This window comes from Chiloscyllium plagiosum, unplaced genomic scaffold (genome assembly GCF_037043375.1).
Source record: "Chiloscyllium plagiosum isolate Xiang-an unplaced genomic scaffold, Cpla_swu_hap1 HiC_scaffold_25, whole genome shotgun sequence".
NCBI lineage: Eukaryota > Metazoa > Chordata > Chondrichthyes > Orectolobiformes > Hemiscylliidae > Chiloscyllium > Chiloscyllium plagiosum.
In genome coordinates this window covers 39,471,472-39,498,579 of record NW_028270163.1, presented here as the reverse complement: position 1 = coordinate 39,498,579, position 27,108 = coordinate 39,471,472, and the positions used below count along the sequence as shown (strand labels likewise).

The window sequence follows — 27,108 nt, the reverse complement described above, 5'->3', positions numbered from 1 at the left end:
GCAGCATCTATGGAGAGAAAGCTAGCTAATGTTTCAAGTCCACATGACTCTTTATCAGAACTGAATTGGAGTGCTGTGGTAGAAAGAGTGTTGATAATTCAGATTAAGTGATTGGAATGTGAGAATGATAGTACAATGATGTGTCTAACTGCAAGACTGGAAAGAACAGACAGTCCCACTGGAGTGGGGAGAGGGGAGAGAGGACACACTCACAGAGAATGTAACAGGCAAAGCTAAAAGAAAGGAGAGGAATGGGTTCACAATATTGTTGAACTCAATATTGAGCCCAGAACATTGTAAAGCACCTAGTTCGAAGATGAGATGTTGTTCCTCCAGTTTCCTCTGTAATTTGTTGGAGCATTGCAGCATGCCAAGGCCAGACGTGAGCATGCAAGCAGGACGCTGTCTTAAAATGACCGGCTACAGAAAGGTCAGGGTCATGCTTGCGCATGGACCAGAGGTGTTCTTCAAAGTGGTCACTCAGTCTGCATTTGATTTCTCCAGTGCAGACCAGGCCACATTGGATGCAGTGAATACAATACACAATACAGGTGAAATGCTGCTTCACCTGGAAAGGCCCCTGGAATGTGAACAGGGAGGAGGTGAAGGGGCAGCTGTTGCACCTTCTGCAGGTATATGGGAAGATGCTGTGGGAAGGTAGGGTGATGGTGGTCAAGGAATGGACTAGAGTGTCCCAAAGGAAACGATCCCTGTGAAGTGCAGATGGGGGAGTGAAGGGAAGATGTGTTTGGTGGTGGCATTTTGCTGCAGTTGTCTGAAATGGTGGAGAATGATCCTTTGAATGTGGAGACTAGTGGGATGAAAAGTGAGAACTATGGGAATCTGATCTCACAGTTGTGAGTGATGGGAAGGAGCAAGGGCGGAAACACAGGTGATAGGTCAAATGCATTTGAGGACCCTGTCAACCACAGTTATGGAAGAAGGAACCCATGACAGCAGCACTGTTTTAGAAGGTGGCATCATCCGATCAGATACAACAGTTTGACTTACTTAATTTTCTTAATGTTTTTCTCATAGAGATGGATGACGATGACAATGGGGTAGATTTCCACCTTATGTAATCGCTTCACACAATCCAGCCCAAGTTCCAATAGGCAATGGGCATTCTGTAATTAAACATTACAAAAGCCAAAATATTCTTTTAAATTTTGTTTTCAATCAATTAATTTTTACAGAAATAGAAAAGTAGCTATGGAATTATGTAGAATATGCTTTATATGAAAATTATTATTTCAGATTTAAAACTGATTGATTAATTCAAATCACAATTAGCTCAGCAACAAATGTAATTAGACCTTAGGACTGCATACCCAATAGCTCAGCTAGTAAAACAGCAAGTAGCAAAGTTTAACTGACTCAGAAGATCCCAGGTAAAACCTCTGGTCCAAGCTGAATTAAGTGATTTTACTGGAAGCAATGGTAGACACTTCACAATTCACCTAATTCCCCTGCTTTGTGGTAATAAACCTGGTCACTGTTTCCATTCATCAACATAATCCAATGACCTCGGAAGGAAATATAGATTTGTTGTTGTCAATTCAAAACAGAAATAAGCTTGGTCACTCTCCAAGGTTACTGCCAATGTTTCTTAATGAGAAACATCTATTTTGTTGAGGCACTGGATAGGTGGGTGCGGAGAGGGTTAGATGGGTTGTTCAATATATCTATTAAACTCTTCTTAAATGAAGAGAAACTTCTTTTTGGAGTGGAAGCCAAGTGACATGGAAAAAGATGATAAATATCACAAATGAAAGAGAACAAATATATAAATAAAAATGAAATTAGAAATGCAATGCAAAACCTTCCACGTTAAATCAGTGGTAAGAACACTGTCTACAGGTGAACTGAGCCATATGAATAGAGAAAGTCTCCTTTTTATCTTTGATTATTTGAGAGTTGTAACCTTTATTTGCTACCAGTATCATGAGATTGGGAAGGGAAACATACATTTTCCACTTTTAGTCATCCAATAATATTTCCTTAGCTTTTCATCTTCTTCGATGTTGGTTTGAAGTTAAATAAAACTTAAGTAGGTGTGTTTTTCTTCCTTGCAAGATTTAATATGTGTGGTGAAGTTCATGCCAGTTGGAGAGTGTGTTATTTATTGATGTTTGATGGCTTGATGTGATAAATGTGTGTTGCTTATCCTATTGTTTCATTTGTTCTTAAAAAAGGAATAGATAAAACGTGTAAGTATACAATTATCAAGTCGGTTCATATAATTAAACAAACCTGGTGTTATTTGTGGTAGAAAATCGTAAATTCAATCTCATTTTGTGACACTTATATTTGTCTTCCAAAATTCAGTAAAGTTTGTTAATTTGTTTACTAATTCACTAGACTGAAAGCACAAAAGCAATGGAAAACAATGAGAATAGGAAAATGAAATAAAGAATAAAAATAGGGAAGTCTTGCTGAAACTATACCAGGCACAATACATAGAATACTGTGAACAGTTTTGGCCTAAAGAAAGACATACTGGAATTGGACGCAGTCCAGAGAAGGTTCACTAGGTTGATCCCAAGGATGGAAGGTTTCTCTTAAGAGGAGAGTTTGAATAATTTGAGCCTGTACTCAATGGAATTTATAAGTGTGAGAGGAGTCCTTAATGAAACATGCAAGATTCTTAGGGGCTTGATAGGGTAGATACGAACAGTTGTTTTCTCTTGTGGAAGAGTCTAAATCTAGAGGGTATAATCACAGAGTAAGGGATCACCAAGTTAGGATAGAGAGGAGGAGGAATTTCTTCTCTCAGAGAATAATGTACCTGTGGAATTCTTTACCACTGAGAGCTGTAGAGGTTGGCTTGGTAGGTATACACATTACTTAGATAGACAGATTTGATGTATCAGTAAGATAATCAAGGGCTATGGGGAGAAGGCAGGAAAGGGGAGCTGAGGATTATCAGATCAGCCATGATCTCATTGAATGGCAGAGCAAACTTGATGGGCCAAATGACTTACTTTTATTCCTATGCCTAGTGGTCACTCTTTCCCGTCTATTGATATTAAAAGTGGATAAAGATGAACTATGGATAAAAGTGGGTATAAAGGGCAAGGATTATAATGGGAAAGCAAGAAGTGTACACAAATATCCAAAACCCAAATCAGTCATAAGAGAAAGCACCAATATTACCTTAGCAACTACAGCCTCTACAGCTGTCCGTGTGTAACAGGAGCGAAGTAGATTCTGTACTTGAGTCACACCCAAAATATCTCCTTTTCTGTCTTTTGCAGCATACTCTGTACTATTCAAGCACTCTAAAACAAATTACAAGTCTAATTCAGTGTATTTGAAATATTATGAACAATACATGAAACTTACAAATTAAAGAGGTCTCTACTATGTATCTATATTTTTATAAACAAGTATTAACATGTTTTGGGTGTTGCTGTGTGCTCTGCAGACATGATACAGTTAATCCTGGATTAACATGATAGTTCCCCATTAAGTAAAACTGCGTAATTCAAAACATATATTCCTTTGGACACCTATGTGATTCAGGTTACATTCTCAGAACATTAACCAAATATAGAATACAAGCACAAAGTTAATATAAAATGCCAAAATAAACATGAAAATTATTTAAAAAGAATATCTTTTAATGATTCTTGCCAAATAGACAAGATTGCTTATCTGGAAGTGGAAAGTATGTCAGTTGAGACCCAATGCTCTTTGGCTATCCATGTTTCACTCACCATGCTCAAATCTAGGCAGCACATCTAATTTAACACTTACTGGGATTGATTTCCTACTGTTCTTAGCTACAGCTTCTTTGCTTTCATGGCTACAGCACATAGGAGCCAGCATACATGAGAGATACCAGTCAATGACTAAAATTAGTGGAATGAAGAAGAACCTTTCCAGGAATGCTGACATTTGGCTTACATTTATTCCTTCATGCTGCTGGATGTTGGGTAAGGGCCACATTTTCATGAATCAGACCCACTTATTGCAATGATGAATAGAAAATGACAGGGAAAGGGCATGAAAGTGGACGAAAGGAATGTCAGATCAGCCATGATGGCATTGAATGGCAGAGCAGGTCAAAGGGGCCAAACTCCTGTTCCTTATGGTCTTAAAGTTAAAAAAAGCCCCGTGTTGTGGTGAAGCCACATTAATCAAGGACTACCTGTAGGCCGTTTCCTTCAGATTGGGTACAGTACTCTTGGGTTTACAACTAAATGATTTTCTTGGGTTTACAACTAAATGATTTTACAACTAAATGATTACTAAATAAATACTTGGGTTTACAACTAAATGATTTTCTTATCAAAATCTAGAGTATCAGTTAAACAAAACACTTCTACAAACCGCTGTTCAACCCAAGTACACTCAGAGTAATATAGTCCAAATCAGGTCTAAAGTTTCTTCCATTAATTTCCAACAATGATGGAAATTGAAACAGAGGCTAGAGGTGAATGCCTCTGATTCACTGAAATTTGTAATTAATTATTGATTCTGTTCCTTTGCTTCATCAAAATGTGGTATATTTATGGCTCAGACGATCCTTACCAGTTTTACATTTCTCATACTCAACTAGGTCTTTCAGCTTCTCAAGCACAATTTTTCCAATGCGAGTGGGTGCTATTATCACTGGTCGCAGAGATGGTGGGTGGCATGGCCTGACCAATGAGTAGGGTATTAATGTAAAGCAATTGCCAGGAGACTTGTCATCTAAAATAAATTAAATTAAAATGTTAGAAATAAAACAATAACTGGACCTTTCAGATTCAAATACAAAAGCGAAGTAAAGCTAGTGATGCTGTATGCAAAATTTGGGGCCCAGCCAGCATGAATGATTTGAGGCAACATCAAATAATATTTGATGAATCCAAACTGTCATCTCAATTGGATGTCACCTTCTTTACAGAATAAATTGAGGGAAAAGGTCCAATTTATATTTATTTAGACTATTGCAAAAGGTTAAGGATTTTAAACTGAAATAATAATCTTAAATTTCGTCTTTGCTTTTCTTATATTAGAGGTCTTCTACTATAAGGTCAGATCACCATTTGAATTTCCGTGATAATAAAGATCATAATAAATTAAATGTTGACGTAGAAGAACACTTTAGTCTTTGGCACACAATTCTTACCTTGTTCTTTGTTGGGATTGATGGTACCATTGTCAAATGATAACCAGTGTGGATTTCTCTGACCTATCTCAGTGCTGACTATTCTCATAAATTTATTTTGGTTTGAAGATGATGTTTTCCGATCTTGCTAGAAAATACAAGCACAGCACAGATTATTAGGAAACAATTTGCATGATGTCTGACCTGAAAACAGCGTGTAATTTATTTCCTGATGAAGGGCTTGTGCCCGAAACGTCGATTCTCCTGCTCCTTGGATGCTGCGTGACCTGCTTTTCTAGCACCACACTCTCGACTCTGATCTCCAGCATCTGCAGTCCTCACTTTCTCCTAGCATGTGACTTATGTCCACTTTCAATGTGTTAAATGCCTCATGATGAATTAATGGATACTTTAAATGGGTGAAATTACTTAAAGTAAATAGTTAAGCCAATACGGTTTATGCTAAGAAACATTTGCCTTACTAACACTGCAGTATTACATGCATATACAGCACATATATATTGAACACGTATGCCACCAAGAGACATGAGACAAACACCACTTCCTGGTTATCAACACAGTTAATTTCAGCCTCACCTTCTGGTATGCAGCTCCAGAGTGCAACACAATTTTCCTAATTCATAAAACTGTATGAGAGGCTTGTCATTGCAAGCATTTGGAGGTTGGATGAAATATGATGTAACCTGCAATTTGTTTATTTTAAGATATGCCTTTCTCAGGAGTGAATTCATTCAATCACATGTATTCCGCATCATATCTCTTAAATGCATCTGCTTTGCCCACCATATATGAAAGCCCACAAAATATTATTAGAAAACACATGCATTGTGTGCATTAGGACTTTGAAGTACAGCCTTAGAGTGCTTTACTGAGACAGCACCATACAACTCATTCAATGAACACCTATAAGTTGAGGCAAGCTCAATTACATAACATATATACATTCAAACACATAAAAGGTCAGGAGCTATTTCTTTTTCTTCTGATTACTGGGTTTCCAATCCACCTTGGCCTCTTTGCTGATAAAATCTCACCTGTGCAATGACTGAAGCTGTTTTAAAATATGTTTGTTAAAATTACTCTCACCTTTTTATTTGGTGGAGTCTGTTGCATCATTTTCCGAATCATTCCAATCATCAACTGCTGAGCCCTAAATAGACACAAGACCACTCACACTTAGTCTTTATTTGACCAAATACTAATAGAACATAGAACAGTATAGCACAACACAGCCCCTTCAGTCCATGAAGTTGTGCCAACCTTTTTTCCTACTTGAATAAATAATGGTATACAGAATTAGGTATCCGGATAGGACTTTCTCCTTAACTGAGACTAAGGGCAGTATTCCTTAGCAGGGGCAGCATGGTGGCTCAGTGGTTAGTACTGTTGCCTCACAGATGCCCTGTATTCGATTCTAGCCTCTGTGTGGAGTTTGCACATTCTCCCCATGTCTGTGTGGGTTTGCTCTGGTTTCCTCCCACAGTTCAAAGATGTGCAGGTCAGGTGAATTGGCCATGCTAAATTGCCCATTGTGTTAGGTGCATCATTCAAAAGAAAATGGGTCTGGGTGAGTTACTCTTTGGAGGGTTGGACTTGTTGGGCTGTTTCCATACTGTAGGTAATCTAATCATACAGATTGGGACTTAAACCTGAAAAATTTCTGGATTATAAAAGCAAGATACTGTAGATGCTGGAATTCAGAATTTTTTTTAAAAATCAGTAAGTTCTGGAGAAACTCAGCAGGTCTGGAAGCAGCTGTGGAGAGAGAAATAAAGTTGATTTTGGAACTGTTCCAAACAGAAGTTAACTTTTCTCCTCAGATGTTTCCAGACCTGCTGCATTTTCCAGCACTTTTTTTTATTTCTGAAGAAATCAGTCTGTATGGTTCTGAAAAGGACTGACAATGATATTTTTAATATGGAATTCTATCTTTTAAACATATGTAGGCCAATTAAAGTCATTCTTCTTTTACACAATGTATTGACTTAAGCTAAATTAATTAAACCCCAAGATTACTGAAGCTGAGTCTAATGGCATAAGTGTCACCTGGAAGAAAGTGTTTTGACTCAGTACAAACTATGATGTGGAGGTGCCAATGTTGGACTGGGTTGAACAAGGTAAAAAATTTCACAACACCAGGTTATAGTCCAACAGGTTTATTTGAAACACTGGCCTTCGGAGCGCTGCTCCTTCATCAAGTGTTAGTGAGAGACCTTAGACACAGAATTTATGAGGAAAATATCAAACAGTCATACAACTCATGTGAACAAATTGGACGCACATAACATGGCTCTTTAATCTTTAATCGGTTGAAATGGAGGTGCAGATTTTGGTTGATTAATATGCAAATCCCAGCATTTCTTTTTTAAGCCACTGCCCTAAGACAAGTTAAGGTGTTATCAATATAAAGGAGGAGTGTTTTCAAATAAACCCATTGGACTATAACCTTTATAGTGTGGTTTTGACCCAGCACAGACTAGTCATTAGACCTGCAACCTGCTAATTCTGTATGGTTGGCTTACATGTTGGAAAGCATTCATCAGCTTCTATTTAATTTATTTATAGTTTTATAGGCTAGATCAAGTTTATGCTTGGAATGTTTCCTGACCAAGTATAATATATGACATAATCACATCAGTCAGTTCAGAATCTGTTGGTCAAGACTTAAAACACTACTCCAGAATAATGAGACCCACATTCACAACATTACTCCTCACAGACTAAGTCCGTAATCCTGACAAGAGCATAGGAAAAATTTGAGCATTTTAGTCAACCTAAGCAGTTCAGCATCTAGCAGCCCATCACAAAATTACCATAACTGTTCACTTATAGGATATTCTTACATAGAACAAAAGGAATATAATTATTAGGTTAAAAAAAATTAAATTTAACAAGCAGTAATGTTCTGCTTTGACTGTCCCTGTGTGGAAATGTACCAACCAGAAATACAAAACAGAGATGTTCAAAGGTAAAAAAGCAATTTTCTTCCACAGCAAAACACGTTAAATTATCCAAGTAAAATCAAGAACTGTAGATATTGGAAATCTGAAATTCCTGTTTTTGTTTTGTCATCCAAGGGGCAGGCAGTACTTCAATTTTTCGTTCGCAGTGTCACAGACTGCAGAAGTGCAAGCTTGACTTTCCTATGTCATAATCCTGTCAAATTTCATTTGTTTGTGCAGTATTAAGGAGGCAGCATGAAATGGCTGACCTTGGCTTAACAACTCTCTAAAAGAGGATGCAAAAAGCAGGTGGATAATCATCACAGGCCATAGTTCCAGAGCTTGCAGGAACCAGCTTGTAAGACAACAAAATGTACATACATTATGTATACTAGAAATTACCATCAACATTCATTCTTTTTGAAAAAAAATGCTGCAGTGCTCGAAATTAAACACATTTATTATAGTTCAGATGGGTCTCCAAAGCTGAAATCTTCATCAACAAGACATGCTTACCGATAGTAATTTGGAATAGTTCCTCCTTCCATGTCTGCCATTGTGTTAGGATTCACTCTGAATACTTTCCACTCATTATTGCCTTTGTGAATGGTGTTAGTGATGTGCAGGATTTCATTGCATTGGACAGTAAATCCTCCAATAGCCCCACTTTCCTTATCAAATGGAACATTGACGCGGATGTAGAATGAATCACCAGAGGTAGCAATCTTCTTCTCAATATTTTCCACCAATGTTTGATAAGCTAATTAAACAAAACACATAATGTATGCTCTCTGTTGTATTTTATTACATCACAGCTTAACGTCAACATAGATATTAAGCTGAAGATATAAAATTACAAGAGGTTTTAAATTATTGCCTAAGTTCAAATGTAACAGATTGAGCAGGTAGTATTATATGAAAAAAAATTCATATCAAATAAGGTATGAAAATTAAGCAACACAGTTTTCAATTTGTACCAGGGCAGGCAGAGTTTTTTTTAGTATGTTCCCAATTCACTGTAATTCTTATTTTCTCTATTTGAGGAGAAAAATACACAATTAGAACAAATAATGTGGTGTGGCATAAGATCCATGAGTTACCATACCTGCCACATATAATGTGACTTGCTGGAAATTTGCTTAAATGTTTGTGACAGCCATGAAAATTATGGTTCATGAGTGGAAAAATTCACACCCTGAAGATTAACTTATAGTCAAAACATCCATCCATCTACATTTTAATTCCCCAAAGTCTGTAAATTCATAGAGCAAGGTTGAGGTTGATGTACCTGGTGTTGGAAGGCACAGTTCAATGACTGGGGTGAAAAGAAAACTTTGAAATTGATTTAGGGAGATTGTGGTAATTTTGAAATGCATAGGACTATGACACAATATCAAGCAAATCATTAAACATGTATTCTTTTTTTCCTACCTAACAATGTATCTAACAATGTGGATGAGTAAAGTCTACTTAAAATAGACACAAACACTGCTATTTATCCAATATTGGGTAATTGAGTATATTTTTCCTCAACCACATGGTCTCTCTTGGCTGGCAAAATACTCCAAGATCAGTCAGAAGGCATTCCAAATTGAAAAAAAAATAATTATTGCTGTGGCTCCATTCTACAAATTATATAACACTTTCACATCCCATTAAAAGGAATATCAAATTAAGCATGTGAAAAATTTAGTTTAAAAATTTATCCTGTCATAATTCCACAGCACTGCAATGTGATGATTAACTGGAGGCGAATAAGCATCTGCAATTCATATTTTTAATTAGCCTTATCAATTGGATTCTCTAATTGTTGAATTATAATTAATCCAAACATTCTTTTGTTTCATTCTAACAATTTTGTGAATGTTATCATCTAACCAGCAGATAGTAATTTGGAAAGGTTGGTGAGCCAATGTGGATTAACTGAAAAGAATTGCACCACGTCCCATTCACCGAGCATTCTGTGCTCAGTGATTTTATACAGCTTCTCATCTTTGTTCGTTGGGGCCGTGAGTTCTGAATTTTCCTTCCTACACTTATGTGCTCTATATCTTGCTTTGTTCCTCCTGGACATTTCTTAAAATCTAGCATTTATTAATCATCCTAATAAGTGCAAATTGAAACAACAAATTCATAACAGCACAAAATAGACATTAATTGATGTTTACAAAGGGTCAAATCTCTCATAGTTTTCTTATTAAAATTTCAAAAGTTTGATCTTTTCTGAAATCATCGACAGTACACTTGATTATATTGGCAGGACATTGGCAATGTTGGTTTAATATACCTTAGATCAAGGACAAAGCATTTTTTCAATTTGTTGTAGAACTCACCCTCTGCCTTATGCCTTATGACTAAACAGCACATTCCTTTAATTTGCTTCAATGTCCAAACAGCCTCCTCCAAACTGGCATCCTCTAGTACGGTCTTCTTTGGATCTCTGCCATTATTTTCCACCTGCAAATTAATCAAATCAGTCTTCCAGAAAAGCATCAGTCCTATACAGCCAAACAATTCCATTTTCAACATAATTGACACATTTATGCAACTGCTTTTTTACATTGAAATTTGTATGGAAGCCAAGGAGTAGATTTGAAAATATCATAAGTAGGTATTGACAGTATATTAGAGTCCAACTATAATATGGTGTTTTGAAAATGAGAAATACTTTATCATCAAGTTTGGATTTTGGAACACAACCAGCACTTGTGGGATATATTCTCATGAAAGTAAAATTTCAATTGAAGATGCATTTTGTTATAAAAGTGACTGAAGAAATGAAATATGTGAAATAATCTGAAAAGGAAACGTGGTGCTACAAATGTGAGAAAAATTAGAAAGGTGTGTACAACCTCCCTGCAACATGATAATTTTCTCATTGACTTATCGTCATAAATTAATTGCAACATCCAGGCATTGTCAGTCACAATACTACAAGAACAAGTGAGAATTTAGAAGAGTGTTCAGCAATATGTTAAAGTTGGGAAAGGAAATTAATTACTACGTGAACTGAGAGGTGAAAGTAGCAACACTTCTTTTTTACCCACCTCTAGTCTTGATGTTATACATTGTCTATGAGCAATGGTTGCACTTTGATACCTTACCTTTATTATGTGTATGCCCTTTTAAACAATGTGTGTTGGCAGACTATCTCACTCAGCCTCTCCTCATCCACTGTCCATTCATACATGTATTCAATTGCATGTATAGCATGGAGCTGGACTTCTGAGTTTTTTGCCCTGCTTTACTTCTAGAGCCATAAAGTTTACCCTTTATGATGCTACTGAAAAATCAGTTCAGGGAGCACACCTTGAAGGTTGAACCCAGGAGCTCCCATATCTCCATGAACCAGAAATTGAGTACAGCTTAGTTAAGTCTTGGACAAGTTTGCCAAATAGCTGTAGTCTGCATGCTCTGGACAACTGAAAAACCTCCACACCTTATCAGCCTCAGACGATTCTAACTTGGCAAATCAAAATTGGTATTAGATCGTTTGCAGATGGTTAATGACAGATCCATCAGCTGTGTTAGGACTCCTCTGGGAAGCTGGTTTACTCTGAATGGAGCAGGCACCAGGTCAGATTCTGAAGCTGGTCACCACCGGAAATGTTATTAATTTGGGAGTTTTAAATTCATGTGGAGCCAGGAAGAGCAGGTGTACTTCCCTCTTAGCAATAAAGAGTTTTGCAGCAGGATACAGACCCCTAACAAACAGAAAAGAAAGTAATAAGCATGATTGGATGTGCTGCCCAAATTCTTCTCACCAATCCCAACACTATCAGTCACCCAATCCTCTGACCCATCTTGACCTTTTATCCCCAAGCCTGATTTCAAGCAATGTTAAATTTATATCTTCAAAAGCATACTTCTGAGCAATCAGAATCCCTGAAACTAGGGGGAAAAAAAGTCAATATTCTATACAGTCTCTAAAATTAAAATGTTGGACTCTTTATATAATAAACAAAAAAATCATCATTTAAAAATTCAAAGCTATAACTTTTGAGAATACGTTCATCAATTTCACGGCCAATCATGCTCATTACTTTCTTTCCTGTTTGTTAGGGATCTGTATCCTGCTGCAAAACTCTTTATTGCTATGGGGGAAAGCTAATGACCCACTCCAAAATCAATTACCGATTGAAGGAGTACAAGAAAAACAAAACTTCACACAGCCTCTCCTCTGTGGTAGAGTCAAGCTCACCATCTGCAGAACTGCAAGTCCAAATGAAAACTTTACAGCTAAGAGTCCCCAGTGGGTCACATGCACACAGGAATGTGACTTCAAATATTTGAAAATCAAAACATATCCTTTGCACATACAAAATGTGTTCACTGGTAGAATACACAATTCATTTAAAATTAAATTATGAAATACAGATCCATTGGATGGAGACAATAAAAGTCTCAGCATGCAAAAACTATCATAAGACTGACTTTAATGGGTTATCTGCTTTTACAACAGGGTGAAAGAACCATTACCTATGTTTGCCTCACTTTTTATTTGTTTCTCCATCACCTCACTGTCGAAGTATGTAAATATATAACTTTTTTTATTAATTAAGTATATTTTTGGAAATAAAAAAAAGTGGCGAAAGTGAGATCCTTCTGCCAGAGTTAAATGTGGGTCCGTTCAGTTATTGGACCCTCCTCATGCCTCAAATGCATGTAAATATAGTATTGTACAAGTAAGAGATGCTTTTAGTTTGTTTGTTTCTTGGATAGTCAAACACCAATGTTTTGATTGTTTCCTTGATATGCTACTGCAGAGAACTGAATTGCGTTTATAATTGTGTGAATATATACACATATATAAAAAGATATTTTTTATGAATAAAGTATATTTTTGAAATAAAACAAAAACTGTTGCATTCACGTGAACATACAAATTAGAAACAGGCGTAGACCACTGGACTCCTTGAGCCTGCTCTGTCATGCAATTAGATCATGGCTGATCTGATAACTCCACATTCCTGATGAAGGTTTTTTGCCCGAAACGTCGATTTTCCTGCTCCTCAGATGCTGTCTCAACTAGGGAAGGCTGGATGACTAAATTGAGGTGAAAATGTGTTGCTGGAAAAGCGCAGCAGGTCAGGGAGCATCCAAGGAGCAGGAGAATCGACGTTTCGCGCATGAGCCCTTCAGGAAATTCCTGAAGAAGGGCTCATGCCCGAAACGTCGATTCTCCTGCTCCTTGGATGCTCCCTGACCTGCTGCGCTTTTCCAGCAACACATTTTCAGCTCTGATCTCCAGCATTTGCAGTCCTCACTTTCTCCCTGACTAAATTGATGGTTTGGTTAAGAAAAAGAAGGAAGCATATGTAAGGTATAGACAGGATAGATCGAGTGAATCCTTAGAAGTGTATAAAGGCAGTAGGAGTATACTTGAGAGGGAAATCAGGAGGGCAAAAAGGGGACATAAGATAGCTTTGGCACATAGAATTAAGGAGAATCCAAAGGGTTTTTACAAATATGTTAAGGACAAAAGGTTAACTAGGGAGAGAATAGGGCCCCTTAAAAACCAGCAAGGTGGCCTTTGTGTGGAGCCGCAGAAAATGGGGGAGATACTAAACAAGTATTTTGCATCCGTATTTACTGTGGAAAAGGATATGGAAGAGACAGAATGTAAGGAAATAGATGGTGACACCTTGCAAAATGTCCATATCACAGAGGAGGAAGTGCTAGATGTCTTGAAACGCATAAAGGTGGATAAATCCCCTGGACCCGATCAGGTGTACCCTAGAACTCTGTGGGAAGCTATAGAAGTGATTGCTGGGCCTCTTGTATCATCGATTTGTATTTGTATCATCGATAGTCACAGGTGAGGTGCCGGGAGACTGGAGGTTGGCTAACGTGGTGCCACTGTTTAAGAAGGATGGTAAGGACAAGCCAGGAAACTATAGACCAGTGAGCCTGACGTTGGTGGTGGGCAAGTTGTTGGAGGGAATCCTGAGGGAGAGGGCGTACATGTATTTGGAAAGACAAGAACTGATTAGGGATAGTCAACATGGCTTTGTGAATGGGAAATCATGTCTCACAAACTTGATTGAGTTTTTTGAGGAAGTAACAAAGAGGATTAATGAGGGCAGAGAGGTAGATGTGATCTATGTGGATTTCAGTAAGGCGTTCGACAAGGTTCCCTTTGGGAGACTGGTTAGCAAGGTTAGATCTCACGGAATACAGGGAGAACTAGCCATTTGGATACAGAACTGGTTCAAAGTTAGAAGACAGAGAGGGTGGTGGTGGAGGGTTGTTTTTCAGACTGGAGGCCTGTGACCAGTGGAGTGCCACAAGGATCTGTGCTAGGTCCTCTACCTTTTGTCATTTATATAAATGATTTGGATGAGAGCATAAGAGTTACAGTTAGTAAGTTTACAGATGACACCAAAAGTGGGGATGTAGTGGACAGCGAAGAAGGTTACCTCAGACTATAATAGGATCTTGATCAAATGGGCCAATGGGCTGAGAAGTGGCAGATGGAGTTTAATTCAAATAAATGTGAGGTGCTGCATTTTGGGGAAGCAAATCTTAGCAGGACTTACACATTTAATGGTAAGGTCCTAGGGAGTGTTGCTGAACAAAGAGACCTTAGAGTGCAGGTTCGTGGCTCCTTGAAAGTGGAGTCACAGGTAGATAGGATAGTGAAGAAGGCATTTGGTATGCTTTCTTTTATTGGTCAGAGTATTGACTATAGGAGTTGGGAGGTCATGTTGCGACTGTACAGGTCATTGGTTAGACCACTGTTGGAATATTGCGTGCAATTCTGGTCTCCTTCCTATCAGAAGGATGTTGTGAAACTTGAAAGGGTTCAGAAAAGATTTACAAGGATGTTGCCAGGGTTGGAGGATTTGAGCTAAAGGGAGAGGCTGAACAGGCTGGGGCTGTTTTCCCTGGAGCGTCGAAGGCTGAGGGGTGACCTTATAGAGGTTTATAAAATTATGAGGGGCATGGATAGGATAAATAGACAAAGTCTTTTCCCTGGGGTCAGGGAGTCCAGAACTAGAGGGCATAGGTTTAGGGTGAGAGGGGAAAGATATAAAAGAGACCTAAGGGGCAACATTTACCCACACAGAGGGTGGTACGTGTATGGAATGAGCTGCTAGAGGAAGTGTTGGAGGCTGGTACAATTGCAACATTTAAAAGGCATCTGGATCGATATATGAAGAGGAAGGGTTTGGAGGGATATGGGCCGGATGCTGGCTGGTGGGACTAGATTGGGTTGGGATACCTAGTCGGCATGGACGGGTTGGAGCAAAGGGTCTGTTTCCATGCTTTACATCTCTATGACTCTATGACCTGCTGTGCTTTTCCACCACAACTCTAATCTTGACTCTAATATCCTGCATCTGCAGTACCCACTTCTGCCTACCCTCTATAACTTTTCACCTTCTTGCTTATCAAGAATATATCTACCTCTGTGTTAAACACATTCAAAGAATTTGCTTCTATAGCATTTTGAAGGAGAAAATAGTGATAGGCTCGCAATCCTCTGCACGTAAAAGATTTACCTTATCTCTGTCTTAAATCAGCAACCTCTTATTTTTAAATAGTAATGCTTAGTTCTAGATTTTCCCACAAAGAAAACACTCTTTCCACAATCACTATCAACAACTCTCAGGATATTACATGTTTCAATCATGTTGTCTCTTCTAAACTACAGTAGGAACATATCTACCCAGTCCAATCTTCCCTCATAAGACAGCTCATCCATTCCAGGTATCAGTAATTGCTCCTCTAATTTGCATGTCATGCAGCCACTGGGTAGCTGTGTGCGCATTGAATGGCAGATCAATACGTGGCTTCTGCTTCTGGACGCCCTGCTGCTGTCACACCTCAGAAGTCCAAGAAAAATTACGAGGAACATTGAACTGTTTCCGCTGCACTTGTATACTTTTCTAAATTTGAAGATCAATGTTGTACACAGTACTCCAGATGTGGTTTCACCAGTGCTCTGTATGAATGAAACGTAACCTTCCATTTTGGTATTCAATTCTCCAAAGAACAAGCAACATTCTTCTACCAGCTTTCCTATTTACTTGTATCCGCGCAATATATTATTGCGAATCATGCACCCAGCTTTCTCTGCACCTAAGCTCAGCAATCTTTCAACATTTACAGAATGTGTTTCTTCTCCATTCTTCCTGCCAAAGTAGACAATTGTTACATTTTCCCACATTATTCTCCATTTGCCACTTCATTTCCCTTTCACTTGACTTGTCTATATCTCTACCTCATGTCAGCATCACAAATTACCTTCCTACCTATCCATGTATCACCAGCAAATTGAGCCACATTATCTTTGATACCTTTATCCAAGCCATTGATATCGATTGTAATAAGTTGAGATCTCAGCATTGACTCTTGTGGCATACCACTGTGGCATCCCCTGCAATTCTAACAACTTGCTTCATACCACTTCCCTGTGAATTCCTGATTTAGAGTTATTTCTGGGTGCTTACTTCTATCTTCCATCACAATGAGCAGAAAACTACTCATTTATGCCTGCTCTCTCTTGTTAGCTAGCCAATATTTTATCCATATCATATGCTACTTGGAACACCATGAGCTTTTACTTTTTGTAATGGCCTTTGACGTGGCACCTTGCCAAATGCCTTTTAGAAATTTAAGTCAAAGAGTGTGGTGCTGGAAAAGCACAGCCAGTCATGGAGCATCTGAGGTGCAGGTGAATCGACATTTTGAGCATAAGCCCTTCATCAAGAATGAGGCTTGTGACCCAAGGGCGCTGAGAGATAAATGGGAGGGCATGGGGCTGGGGAGGGGAAATGCAATAGGTAGATGAAGATGGGAGTGAAGGTGATAGACCGGAGAGGAGGGTGGAGTGGATAGGTGGGAAGGAAGATGGACAGGTAAGACAGGTCAAGAGGGCGGTGCTGAGTTGGCAGGTTGGATCTGGGATAAGGTGGAGGGAGGAGAAAAGAGGAAACTGATGAAATCCACATTGATCCCTTGTGGTTGGAGGGTCCCAAGGTGGAAGATGAGGCATTCTTCCTCCAGGCATCGGGCGGTTAGGTTTTGGTGGTGGAGGAGGCCCAGAACCTGCATGTCATTGGCAGAGTGGCAGGAGGAGTTAAAGTGTTCGGCAACAGAGAAGTGGGGTTGCTTGCTGCGTGTGTCCCAGAAATGTTCTCTGAAACGCTCCGCAAGTTGGTTTCCTGACTCCCCAATGTAGAGGAGACCACATCGGGAGCAGCGGACATAGTAGATGATGTGTGTGGAAGTACAGGTAAATCTCTGTTGGATACGGAAGGATCCTTTGGTGTCTTGCATGGAGGTAAGGGAGAGGTGCAGGTTTTGAATTTATTGCAGTGGCAGGGGAAGGTGCCGGGAATGGAGGATGGGTTGGTGTGGGGGAGCGTGGAACTAACAAGGGAGTCGTGGAGGGAATGATCTCACCGGAACGCAGATAGGGGTGGAGAGGGAAATATGTCCCTGCGGTGGAGTCTGTTTGTAGGTGGCGGAAATGGCGGAGGATGATGCGATGTATCTGGAGGTTGGTAGGCTGGAAGGTGAGGACTGTGGGGTTCTGTCCTTGTTGCGATAGGAGGGGTGAGGTTCAAGGGTGGAGGTGCGGTAAGTGGAGGATCCTCGATTCTCCTGCTCCTCAGATGCTCCCTGACCGGCTGTGCTTTTCCAGCACCACACTCTTTGACTCTGATCTCCAGCAACTGCAGTCCTCACTTTCCCCTATCTTGGAGGACTGGTGCAGAGATGATGGGCCAAATGGGCTCTTTCAGTACAATAGGGCTTTTTTATTATATTATTAGCTCGCTCACTCTCGTATTTCATCTTCTTTGCCCCTTATTGCTTTTTCATTATCCTCTTCTTTTTAAAGGCTTCCTTCAACTTCAACGCCGGAGTATCTGGAATAAGGTAGGTGATCTTGCAGCATGGATAGGTATCTGGGACTTCGATATTGTGCCCATTTCGGAGACATGGATAGCGCAGGGTCAGGAATGGATGTTGCAGGTTCCAGGGTTTAGACCTTTCATTAAGATCAGGGAAGGCAGTAAAAGAGGGGGGGTTGTTAGTCATGGACAGTTAAACAGTGGCTGAAAGAACTTTTGACAAGGATTTGTCTACTGTGGTGGTATGGGCTGAGGTTAGAAACAGGAAAGAAGAGGTCACACGCTGGGAGTTTTTATAGACATCTGCAAAGCTCCAGGGATGTGGAAGAGAGAATTGGCAAAACGATTCCAGGCAGGAGTGCAAGAAACAGGGTGGTCAATATGGGGTACTTTAACTTCCCCAACATTGACTGGAAATGCGATAACTCTATATGTCGGATGGATCAATTTTTGTCCAATGTGTGCAAGAGGCTTTCCTGACACAGTATGTTGCAGAGCTAACAAGAGGTCAGGCTACATTGGATCTAGTACTTGGTAATGAAACAGGCTAGGTGTTTGATTTAGTGGTAGGTGAGCACTTTGGAGAGAGTGACCATAATTCAATTACATCTAGGTTAGCAATGGAAAGGGATAGAGATGGGGGAAGGGTAATTATAATGCAATTAGTCAAGACTTAGGAGGAATAGAATGGGATAGCAAAACACAGGGGATGGGGACAATCGAAACGTGGAACTAGTTTAAGGAACAGATATTGCGTGTCCATGATAGGTATGACTCTGTTAGGCAGGGAGGAACTGATAAGGTAAGGGAACTGTGGTTTACTAAAGAAATTGTACCTGTTATTAAGCGGAAGAGGGAGGCTTATGTGACGTTGAGATGAAATGGTTCAGATGAGGCGATGGAGAGTTACAGATTAGCTATGAAGGATTTAAAGAGAACGTTAAGAAGAGCAAGGTGGGGACATGAGCAATATTTAGCAGCTAGAATAAAGGATAACTAAAGCTTTCTATAGGTATGTGATGAATAAAAGGATGACAAGGGTAGGAATAGGGCCAGGCAAAGACAGAAGTGGGAAGTTGTGTATGATCCCTGTGAAGATCGGAGAGGTGCTAAATGAATATTTCTGATCTGTTTTCACTCAGGAAAAGGAGAATATTGTAGAGGAGAAGACTGAGATACGGGCCACTAGGCTTAAAAGGATTGAGGTTAGTAAGGAGGAGGTGTTATCAATTCTAGAATGTGTGAAAGTGGATAAGTCCCCTGTGCTGGATGGGATTTATCCAAGGATTCTCTGGGAAGCTAGGGAGGAGATGGTGGAGCCTTTAGCTTTGATCTTTGAGTCATCATTGTCTACAGGATTAGTACCAGAGGACTGGAGGATTGCAAATGACCCAGGTACTTATAGACCAGTGAGCCTTTTGTCTGTTGTAGAAAAAGTTTTGGAAAGGATTATCAGAGATAGGATTTATAATCATCTTGCAAGCAACAATTTGATTAGAGATAGTCAATATGGTTTCGTCAAGGACAGGCTGTGTCTCACAAACCTCACTGAGCTTTTTGAGAAGGTGACCAAGCATGTGAATGAGGGTAGGGCAGTTGACATGGTGTACATGGACTTCAGTAAAGCCTTTGATAAGGTCCCACATGGTAGGCTATTGGAGAAAATGCAGAGGCATGGGATTGAGGGGATATGGCAGTTTGGATTAGAAACTGGTTTTCTGTAAGAAGGCAGCAAGTGGTGGTTGATGGAAAATATTCAGCCTGGAGTCTGGTTACTAGTGGTGTGCCACAAGAATCTGTTTTGGGACTACTGCTGTTTGTCATTTTTATAAATGACTTGGATGCAGGCATAGGTGGATGGGTTAGTAAGTTTGACATGACACTAAAGTTGGTGGAGTGGTGCACAGTGTGGAAGAATGTTGCAGATTGCAAGAGGACTTGGATAAACTGCAGAATTGGGCTGAGAGGTGACAAATGGAGTTCAATGCAAATAAATGTGAAGTGATTCACTTTAGGAAGAATAACAGGAAAGCAGAATACTGGGTCAATTGAAAGATTCTTGTTAGTGTGGATGTGCAGAGGGATCCTGGTGTCCATGTACATAGATCCCTGAAAGTTGCCACCCAGGTTGATAGTGCTGTTAAGAAGGCATACAGTGTGTTAGTTTTTATTGGTAGAGAGATTGAGTTCCTGAGCCGTGATGTCATGCTGCAACTATACAAAACGCTAGTGCAGCATCACTTGGAATATTGTGTACAGCTCTGGTCACCCCAATACAGGAAGGATGTGGAAATATTGGAAAAGGTGCAGAGGAGATTTACCAGGATGTTGCCTGGTCTGGAGCAAAGGTCTTATGAGGAAAGGCTGAGGTACTTGGGTCTGTTCTCATTGGAGAGAAGAAGGCTAAGAGGGGATTTAATAGAGACATACAAGATAATCAGAGGATTAGATAGGATTACACAGTGAGAGTGTTCTTTCCCTTGGAATGATGATGTCAGTTTCTATGAGCAGGCATAGCTGCAAATTGAGGGGTGATAGATTTAAGACAGATGTCAGAGGCAGATTCTTTACTCAGAGCGTGGTAAGGGCATACCCTGCCTGCCAAGGTAGTTAACTCAGCCATATTAGGGAGATTTAAACAGTCATTGGATAAGCAAATGGATGATGATGGGATGGGCTTAGATTAGTTAACAGGTTGGCACAGCATCGAGGGCTGAAGGGCCTGGTCTGTGCTATATTGTTCTATAATCAATATTCCCAATTCCCTGGTTTCCTACCAATCATCACCACACTGTATGCTTTTTCTTTGTTTTCATGCTGTCCATGAATTCCCTTGTCAGTCATGGTTGCCTCATCCTCCCCTTAGAGGACAAAGTGAGGTCTGCAGATGCTGGAGATCAGAGCTGAAAATGTGTTGCTGGAAAAGCGCAGCAGGTCAGGCAGCATCCAAGGAACAGGAGAATCGACGTTTTGGGAATAAGCCCTTCTTCAGGAATGAGGAAAGTGTGTCCAGCAGGCTAAGATAAAAGGTAGGGAGGAGGGACTTGGGGGAGGGGCATTGGAAATGCGATAGGTGGAAGGAGGTCAAGGTGAGGGTGATAGGCTGAAGTGGGGTGGGGGCGAAGAGGTCAGGAAGAAGATTGCAGGTTAGGAAGGCGGTGCTGAGTTCGAGGGATTTGACTGAGACAAGGTGGGGGAGGGGAAATGAAGAAACTAGAGAAATCTGAGTTCATCTCTTGTGGTTGGAGGGTTCCTAGGCGGAAGATGAGGCGCTCTTCCTCCAACCATCGTGTTGCTATGGTCTGGCGATGGAGGAGTCCAAGGATCTGCATGTCCTTGGTGGAGTGGGAGGGGGAGTTGAAGTGTTGAGCCACGGGGTGGTTGGGTTGGTTGGTCCGGGTGTCCCAGAGGTGTTCTCTGAAACATTCTGCAAGTAGCCGGCCTGTCTCCCCAATATAGAGGAGGCCACATCGGGTGCAGCGGAAGATGGACTGTTCCACATATTCTACGAAGAGGCAGGCATAGCTGGGGCCCACTTCCTACGAAGAGGCAGGCATAGCTGGAGCCCAGCTATGCCTGCCTCTTCGTAGGATATGTGGAACAGTCCATCTTCCGCAGCTACACTAGCACCACCCCCCACCTTTTCCTCTGCTACATTGATGACTGTATCGGCGCTGCCTTGTGCTCCCACAAGGAGGTTGAACAGTTCATCCACTTCACCAACACCTTCCACCCCAACCTCAAATTCACCTGGACCGTCTCAGACTCCTCCCTCCCCTTCCTAGACCTTTCCATTTCTATCTCGGGCGACCGAATCAACACGGACATTTACTATAAACCGACCGACTCCCACAGCTACCTAGACTACACCTCCTCCCACCCTGCCCACTTTACAAACGCCATCCCATATTCCCAATTCCTTCGCCTCCGCCGCATCTGCTCCCAGGAGGACCAGTTCCAATACTGTACAACCCAGATGGCTTCCTTCTTCAAAGATCGCAATGTCCCCCCCAGACGTGGTCGACGATGCCCTCCATCGCATCTCCTCCACTTCCCGCTCCTCCGCCCTTGAGCCCCGCCCCTCCAACCGCCACCAGGACAGAACCCCACTGGTCCTCACCTACCACCCCACCAACCTCCATATACAGCGTGTCGTCCGCCGTCATTTCTGCCACCTCCAAACGGACCCCACCACCAGGGATATATTCCCCTCCCCTCCCCTATCAGCGTTCCGAAAAGACCACTCCCTCCGTGACTCCCTCATCAGATCCACACCCCCCACCAACCCAATCTCCACTCCCGGCACCTTCCCCTGCAACTGCAAGAAATGCAAAACTTGCGCCCACACCTCCCCCCTTACTTCCCTCCAAGACCCCAAGGGATACTTCCATATCTGCCACAAATTCACCTGCACCTCCACACACATCATTTATTGCATCCACTGCACCCGATGTGGCCTCCTCTATATTGAGGAGACAGGCCGCCTACTTGCGGAACGTTTCAGAGAACACCTCTGGGACACCCGGACCAACCAACCCAACCACCCCTGTGGCTCAACACATCAACTCCCCCTCCCACTCCACCAAGGACATGCAGGTCCTTGGACTCCTCCATCGCTAGACCATAGTAACACGACGGTTGGAGGAAGAGCGCCTCATCTTCCGCCTAGGAACCCTCCAACCACAAGGGATGAACTCAGATTTCTCCAGTTTCCTCATTTCCGCTCCCCCACCTTGTCTCAGTCAAATCTCTCGAACCCAGCACCGCCTTCCTAACCTGCAATCTTCTTCCTGACCTCTTCGCCCCCACCCCACTCTGGCCTATCACCCTCACCTTGACCTCCTTCCACCTATCGCATTTCCAATGCCCCTCCCCCAAGTCCCTCCTCCCTACCTTTTATCTTAGCCTGCTGGACACACTTTCCTCATTCCTGAAGAAGGGCTTATGCCCGAAACGTTGATTCTCCTGTTCCTTGGATGCTGCCTGACCTGCTGCGCTTTTCCAGCAACACATTTTCAGCTCATCCTCCCCTTAATATGTTTCATCTTCCTTAACATGAATATCTGCTGTACGTCCTCAATTAACCCCAGAAACTTCTGTCATTGCTGCTCTACCATCTTTCCTGCTAGCCTTCTCTACTAGTCGACTCTGCCAAGCTCCTCCCTTATGTCTTGTACAGGGTAGTTATCTTTATTCAATTGTAATACTGTTTCATCTGATTCCAGCTTCTCCCTCTCAAACTCCAGGGTGAATTCTATCATATTATGGTCACTGCCTCCCTGGGGATTCCTTCACCTTAAGTTTCCTAATCAAGTCTGTCTCATTACACATCACACATCCAGAATTCCTGTTCCCTCATGGGCTGCACCATAAGCTACAGCAAAAAAACGATCTCATATACATTCCACAAGTTCCTTTCCTTGAGATCAACTACCAAACTGATTTTCACAGTCCACCATGATTATTTTAATATCTTTCATACGTATCTTTTTTATAACCTGATTTGTTTTCTTCCACACATCCTGATTAATGCTAGGAAGGCTGTACACAACTCCCACCAGGGCACTTTTCTCTGAGCCTTTCCTCAACTCTACCTACACAGTTTCTTCTATCTCTATATCATTTCTTGCTATTGATTTAGTTTCATATTTTACAAACAAAGCTGCCCACACCCCCAGCCTCAATGCTTGTCCTTTCCAATAGAACATGTACCCTTGGATATTTAGTTCCCAGTTCTGATCCCCTTGCAGCCACATAACTGGTACCTACAACATCTTACCTGCCAATTTCAATCTGCGCTACAAGCTCATTTACCTTTTTTCATATACTGCTTGCATTTAAGAACAATGCCCTTAAGTCCTGTCTTGACTGCCTTCCCCTTATCTGCTGTGCCTGAAGTTAGTTTCCATACTCGGTCCTATTACTTGTTTTGGAAACTTCAATAATCTCTGCTGAGCCCATCTCCTTTTAGTTTTTTCCCTAATTATCCATGCAACTGAACACACCCCAGTCCCACTGTTCAAATCATCTACCATCTCATTATTTTCCACTATTAATTTCTCAGACTCATTTGCAATAGGACCAATACTTTTTTTCATTCACTTTTTTTGAAAGAGTAACTCTGCCTATCTATTTTTGTATTTCTAGCTAGCCTTTTGATGTAGTATAAGTTTTTTCTCCTTACTGATCTATTGACTATACTTTGCTGTATTCAATATTGTATCCAATCTATCCAAGCTTGCCATCCATCTTTGTGTTTTTCTTTTAATTTGATACTATCTCTAACTTCTTTAGTTAACCACAGATGGTAAGTCCTCCCCTTGGAATTTTTGTTTCTCGTTGGAACTACTCTGTATTTTAAAGCATCCTCATAAATATTTGCCACAGTATCTCTGTTTACCAGTCCCGTAAACAAATTTGACAGTTTACTTTAGCTAGTTATGATCATGCTGTCATAATTGTTCTTATTTTAATTTAAAATATTAATCTTGCACCCTCTTTCTCTCTCTCTCTCAAACTATGGAAATTTAACCCTTTTGTGATCACTGCTACCTAAATGCACCTTCACTATAAGGTAATTAATTAATCCCTATCTCATTGCACAAAACCAGATCTAGAATAGCCTGCCATCTGGTTGTTTCCTGAAAGTGTTGTTCTAACAAACTATCCTGAAAACATTCTATGAGCTCCTCACCTGGGCTTTTCGTCCATCTGATTTTTCAATTAAAATCCTCCATGACTTCCATCATGCCTTTCTAACAAGCTCCCTTTATTTTTTTCTTTATACTCTAACTGTCAGGGGGCCTGTTCATCACTACCACAAGTGACTTCATTAGAATTGAAATAGTAAAGTTCAATAAATGTTATATGTGAAATATAGATAAAATTAGGTTCTTAGAAAGTGAGAAGAATTGCCCTTACTTACCAAATTCCCTGTACCCCATTAAAAATCACACTCAACAGAAAGCAGTAAGCATGAAAGCAAACATTTTAAAGTATTGAATAAATGTTCAATAAATGTTCAAATGTTTCGATATAGATACTTGTGTAATTTCCACGTATCTCCAAGGCATAGCATACAGCACTTGACATACAATAGTTCCAATGAGAAACAAAAATTCCAAGGGGAGGACTTACCATCTGTGGTTAAATAAAGAAGTTAGAGATAGTATCAAATTAAAAGAAAAACACAGATGGATGGCAGGCTTGGATAGATTGGATACAATATTGAATGTAGCAAAGAATAGTCAAAAGATCAGTAAGGAGAAAAACTTATACTATATCAAAGGGCTAGCTAGAAATACAAAAATAGATAGGCAGAGTTACTCTTTCAAAAAGTGAATGAATTAAGTATTGGTCCTATTGAAAGTGAGTTTTATTTTAGTTTCAGTGACAAGCGTGCCTGTAACGTTACCATCATGATCTGAAATCCTGGCTCAAGGCCACAGGCTATTGCTGGAGATCCAGGTTTGATTTTGTGAATGAATATTCCAGTTGAATTCCCACCAATTATTTCAATTTGATCCAGAATTCCATCTCCATTGAATTTATATGAAGATATTTTGCTCATTAACTTCATATGAGGAGGTCCTCGTAGAAATGGCCTACAGCAAAAAAACAGAATTTGGGAATTAGAATTCACTCTATTGAGAAATTATTTTCATTTTCATTTTATTTCACATATTGGAAGATCAAATAAAACACAAAAAGTATCAGGAGCATACAAACAGTACTGTTGTCAGACATTTTCACTTTCACACATGAAGGTAAGGCCTCTTTTAAGGAAACTAGTATCACTTCCAGAAATGTGAGGTCTTTATGAAATTAGATAGGGTCAACAATGGAACACTTGGATTATTTCTGTCAAAATTGATTAATATGCTTGACCCAGGTATCCTTTGTAGATGTTTTGTTGATAGCCTTTCCCTTTGATTGTATGCCTCCTCCAACTAATTAGCAGCAATGCTCTTAAATAGAACTTTGTTTTGGAGGAGCCAAATGTAATAGTGAAAATATCATCTATAAAGAATGGTATAATTTGCAAAGTCAACTAATGCAAATGAACAAAACTTTAAAAATATAGCAAATCTGGAGACTGTGTTGTCTGTTATCCTTCATGTTGAAGGCGAAATTGTGTGGTCACACCCTTAAGGATAAGAATACTACTAATTCAACCAAACTGTCAGTAATCTGATCTCACCGTTATATGGCATTATAAGAGAACACTTATTGCTATGAAGTTACCATAGATTCAACATATATGCCCTATACATAGAGGATGAAAAGATGGATCATACTAGAACCCTGGGCCTACTCAGAGGATTATATGATTATAATGTACAATCTTTAGACAAGTCCATTACGCAAAAATATATGGTCCATCTTAACACATTTGTTAAAAAGCTGAGATTAAGTGTTAACATATTTTATGCAAAGAATGAAAGGGGGAATGTAGTGATGATGCAGCCTAGACTTCATTGTTTACTGCTATTACTCTATTTAAAGCAAAATCTTTCTTTTATTTCTCCTCAGCAATATGGAAGAAAACATTTGAAAAACTACTACTTTGATTTTACTTAAATAAAATAAAATGTATTGTTTACCAGTCTTGTTCAGGTGGTGTGGTGGCTCCAGTCATAGACAATAAGCTTTCAGGTGATGGTTCAGACTTTTTGAATGGTACTGAAATGAATTTGACACAATTTAGATTTGATTTGTGCTGATAATTAATGCTCCATTGCACTTACATTCTTAGTCCATTTTCACTGACCAAATAAGTCAAATGCAAACTTAAAAGAAATACATTCCTTTACCAATTTAAATGTGATACCTTTATTTGTAAGTTGAATTGTAGCAAAGTATGTACACCCACAATATGGTGCAAGCTTTCTTTGCAACTTTCAGCAAATAACTGGCTCATAGGATTGATTTTGAAGGTACATTTCTGCTCTGATATCATCAATATTAGCTGTTATTCATTTGAATTATCAGCTCAAGTGTTGCAAAACATGGCCAGACAATCTCTCTGAAATTTAAGTGTCATTGCACTCCTACCTATTACACACATTATCTGAAAATGTTATATCTGCACCAAGTAGTGATGTAGTAGGTGATAGTGCAGAGATGCAGTGCAACATGAAAGGATGTGGGTTTGTGCTCATCGTTCCTCACATGATCTTTATAA

General features: G+C 40.2%; 2 protein-coding genes across 9 annotated transcripts in view; one reads left to right on the top strand and one right to left on the bottom strand.

Annotated features, from left to right (window-relative positions):
* The window catches only part of LOC122562183 (anaphase-promoting complex subunit 11), a 141,017-nt gene that overhangs the window by 17,038 nt on the left and 96,871 nt on the right, over positions 1-27,108 (top strand). Inside the window, exons 2-4 of one of the 4 annotated variants that reach the window (XM_088000627.1) lie at positions 9,943-10,070; positions 17,912-17,949; positions 26,457-26,777. In XM_088000627.1, the coding sequence (XP_087856753.1) occupies positions 9,943-10,070; positions 17,912-17,949; positions 26,457-26,478 (188 nt within the window). In that variant the 3' untranslated portion in view covers positions 26,479-26,777. Of the gene's footprint in view, positions 1-9,942; positions 10,071-17,911; positions 17,950-19,066; positions 19,486-26,456; positions 26,778-27,108 lie in introns of those variants that run through there. The other 3 variants (XM_088000628.1, XM_088000625.1, XM_088000626.1) reach the window with 3 other exon arrangements.
* LOC122562182 (caspase recruitment domain-containing protein 14) overlaps positions 1-27,108 on the bottom strand; it is a 68,558-nt gene that overhangs the window by 4,190 nt on the left and 37,260 nt on the right. For all 5 annotated transcript variants that reach the window (XM_043714809.2, XM_088000623.1, XM_088000624.1 and 2 more), the window contains 9 exons: positions 26,528-26,606; positions 25,339-25,528; positions 10,395-10,518; positions 8,578-8,821; positions 6,206-6,269; positions 5,120-5,246; positions 4,537-4,698; positions 3,157-3,281; positions 1,012-1,127 (listed from right to left, as the gene is read on the bottom strand). In XM_043714809.2, coding sequence (XP_043570744.1) covers positions 1,012-1,127; positions 3,157-3,281; positions 4,537-4,698; positions 5,120-5,246; positions 6,206-6,269; positions 8,578-8,821; positions 10,395-10,518; positions 25,339-25,528; positions 26,528-26,606 — 1,231 coding nt within the window. The remainder of the gene's footprint in view (positions 1-1,011; positions 1,128-3,156; positions 3,282-4,536; positions 4,699-5,119; positions 5,247-6,205; positions 6,270-8,577; positions 8,822-10,394; positions 10,519-25,338; positions 25,529-26,527; positions 26,607-27,108) is intronic.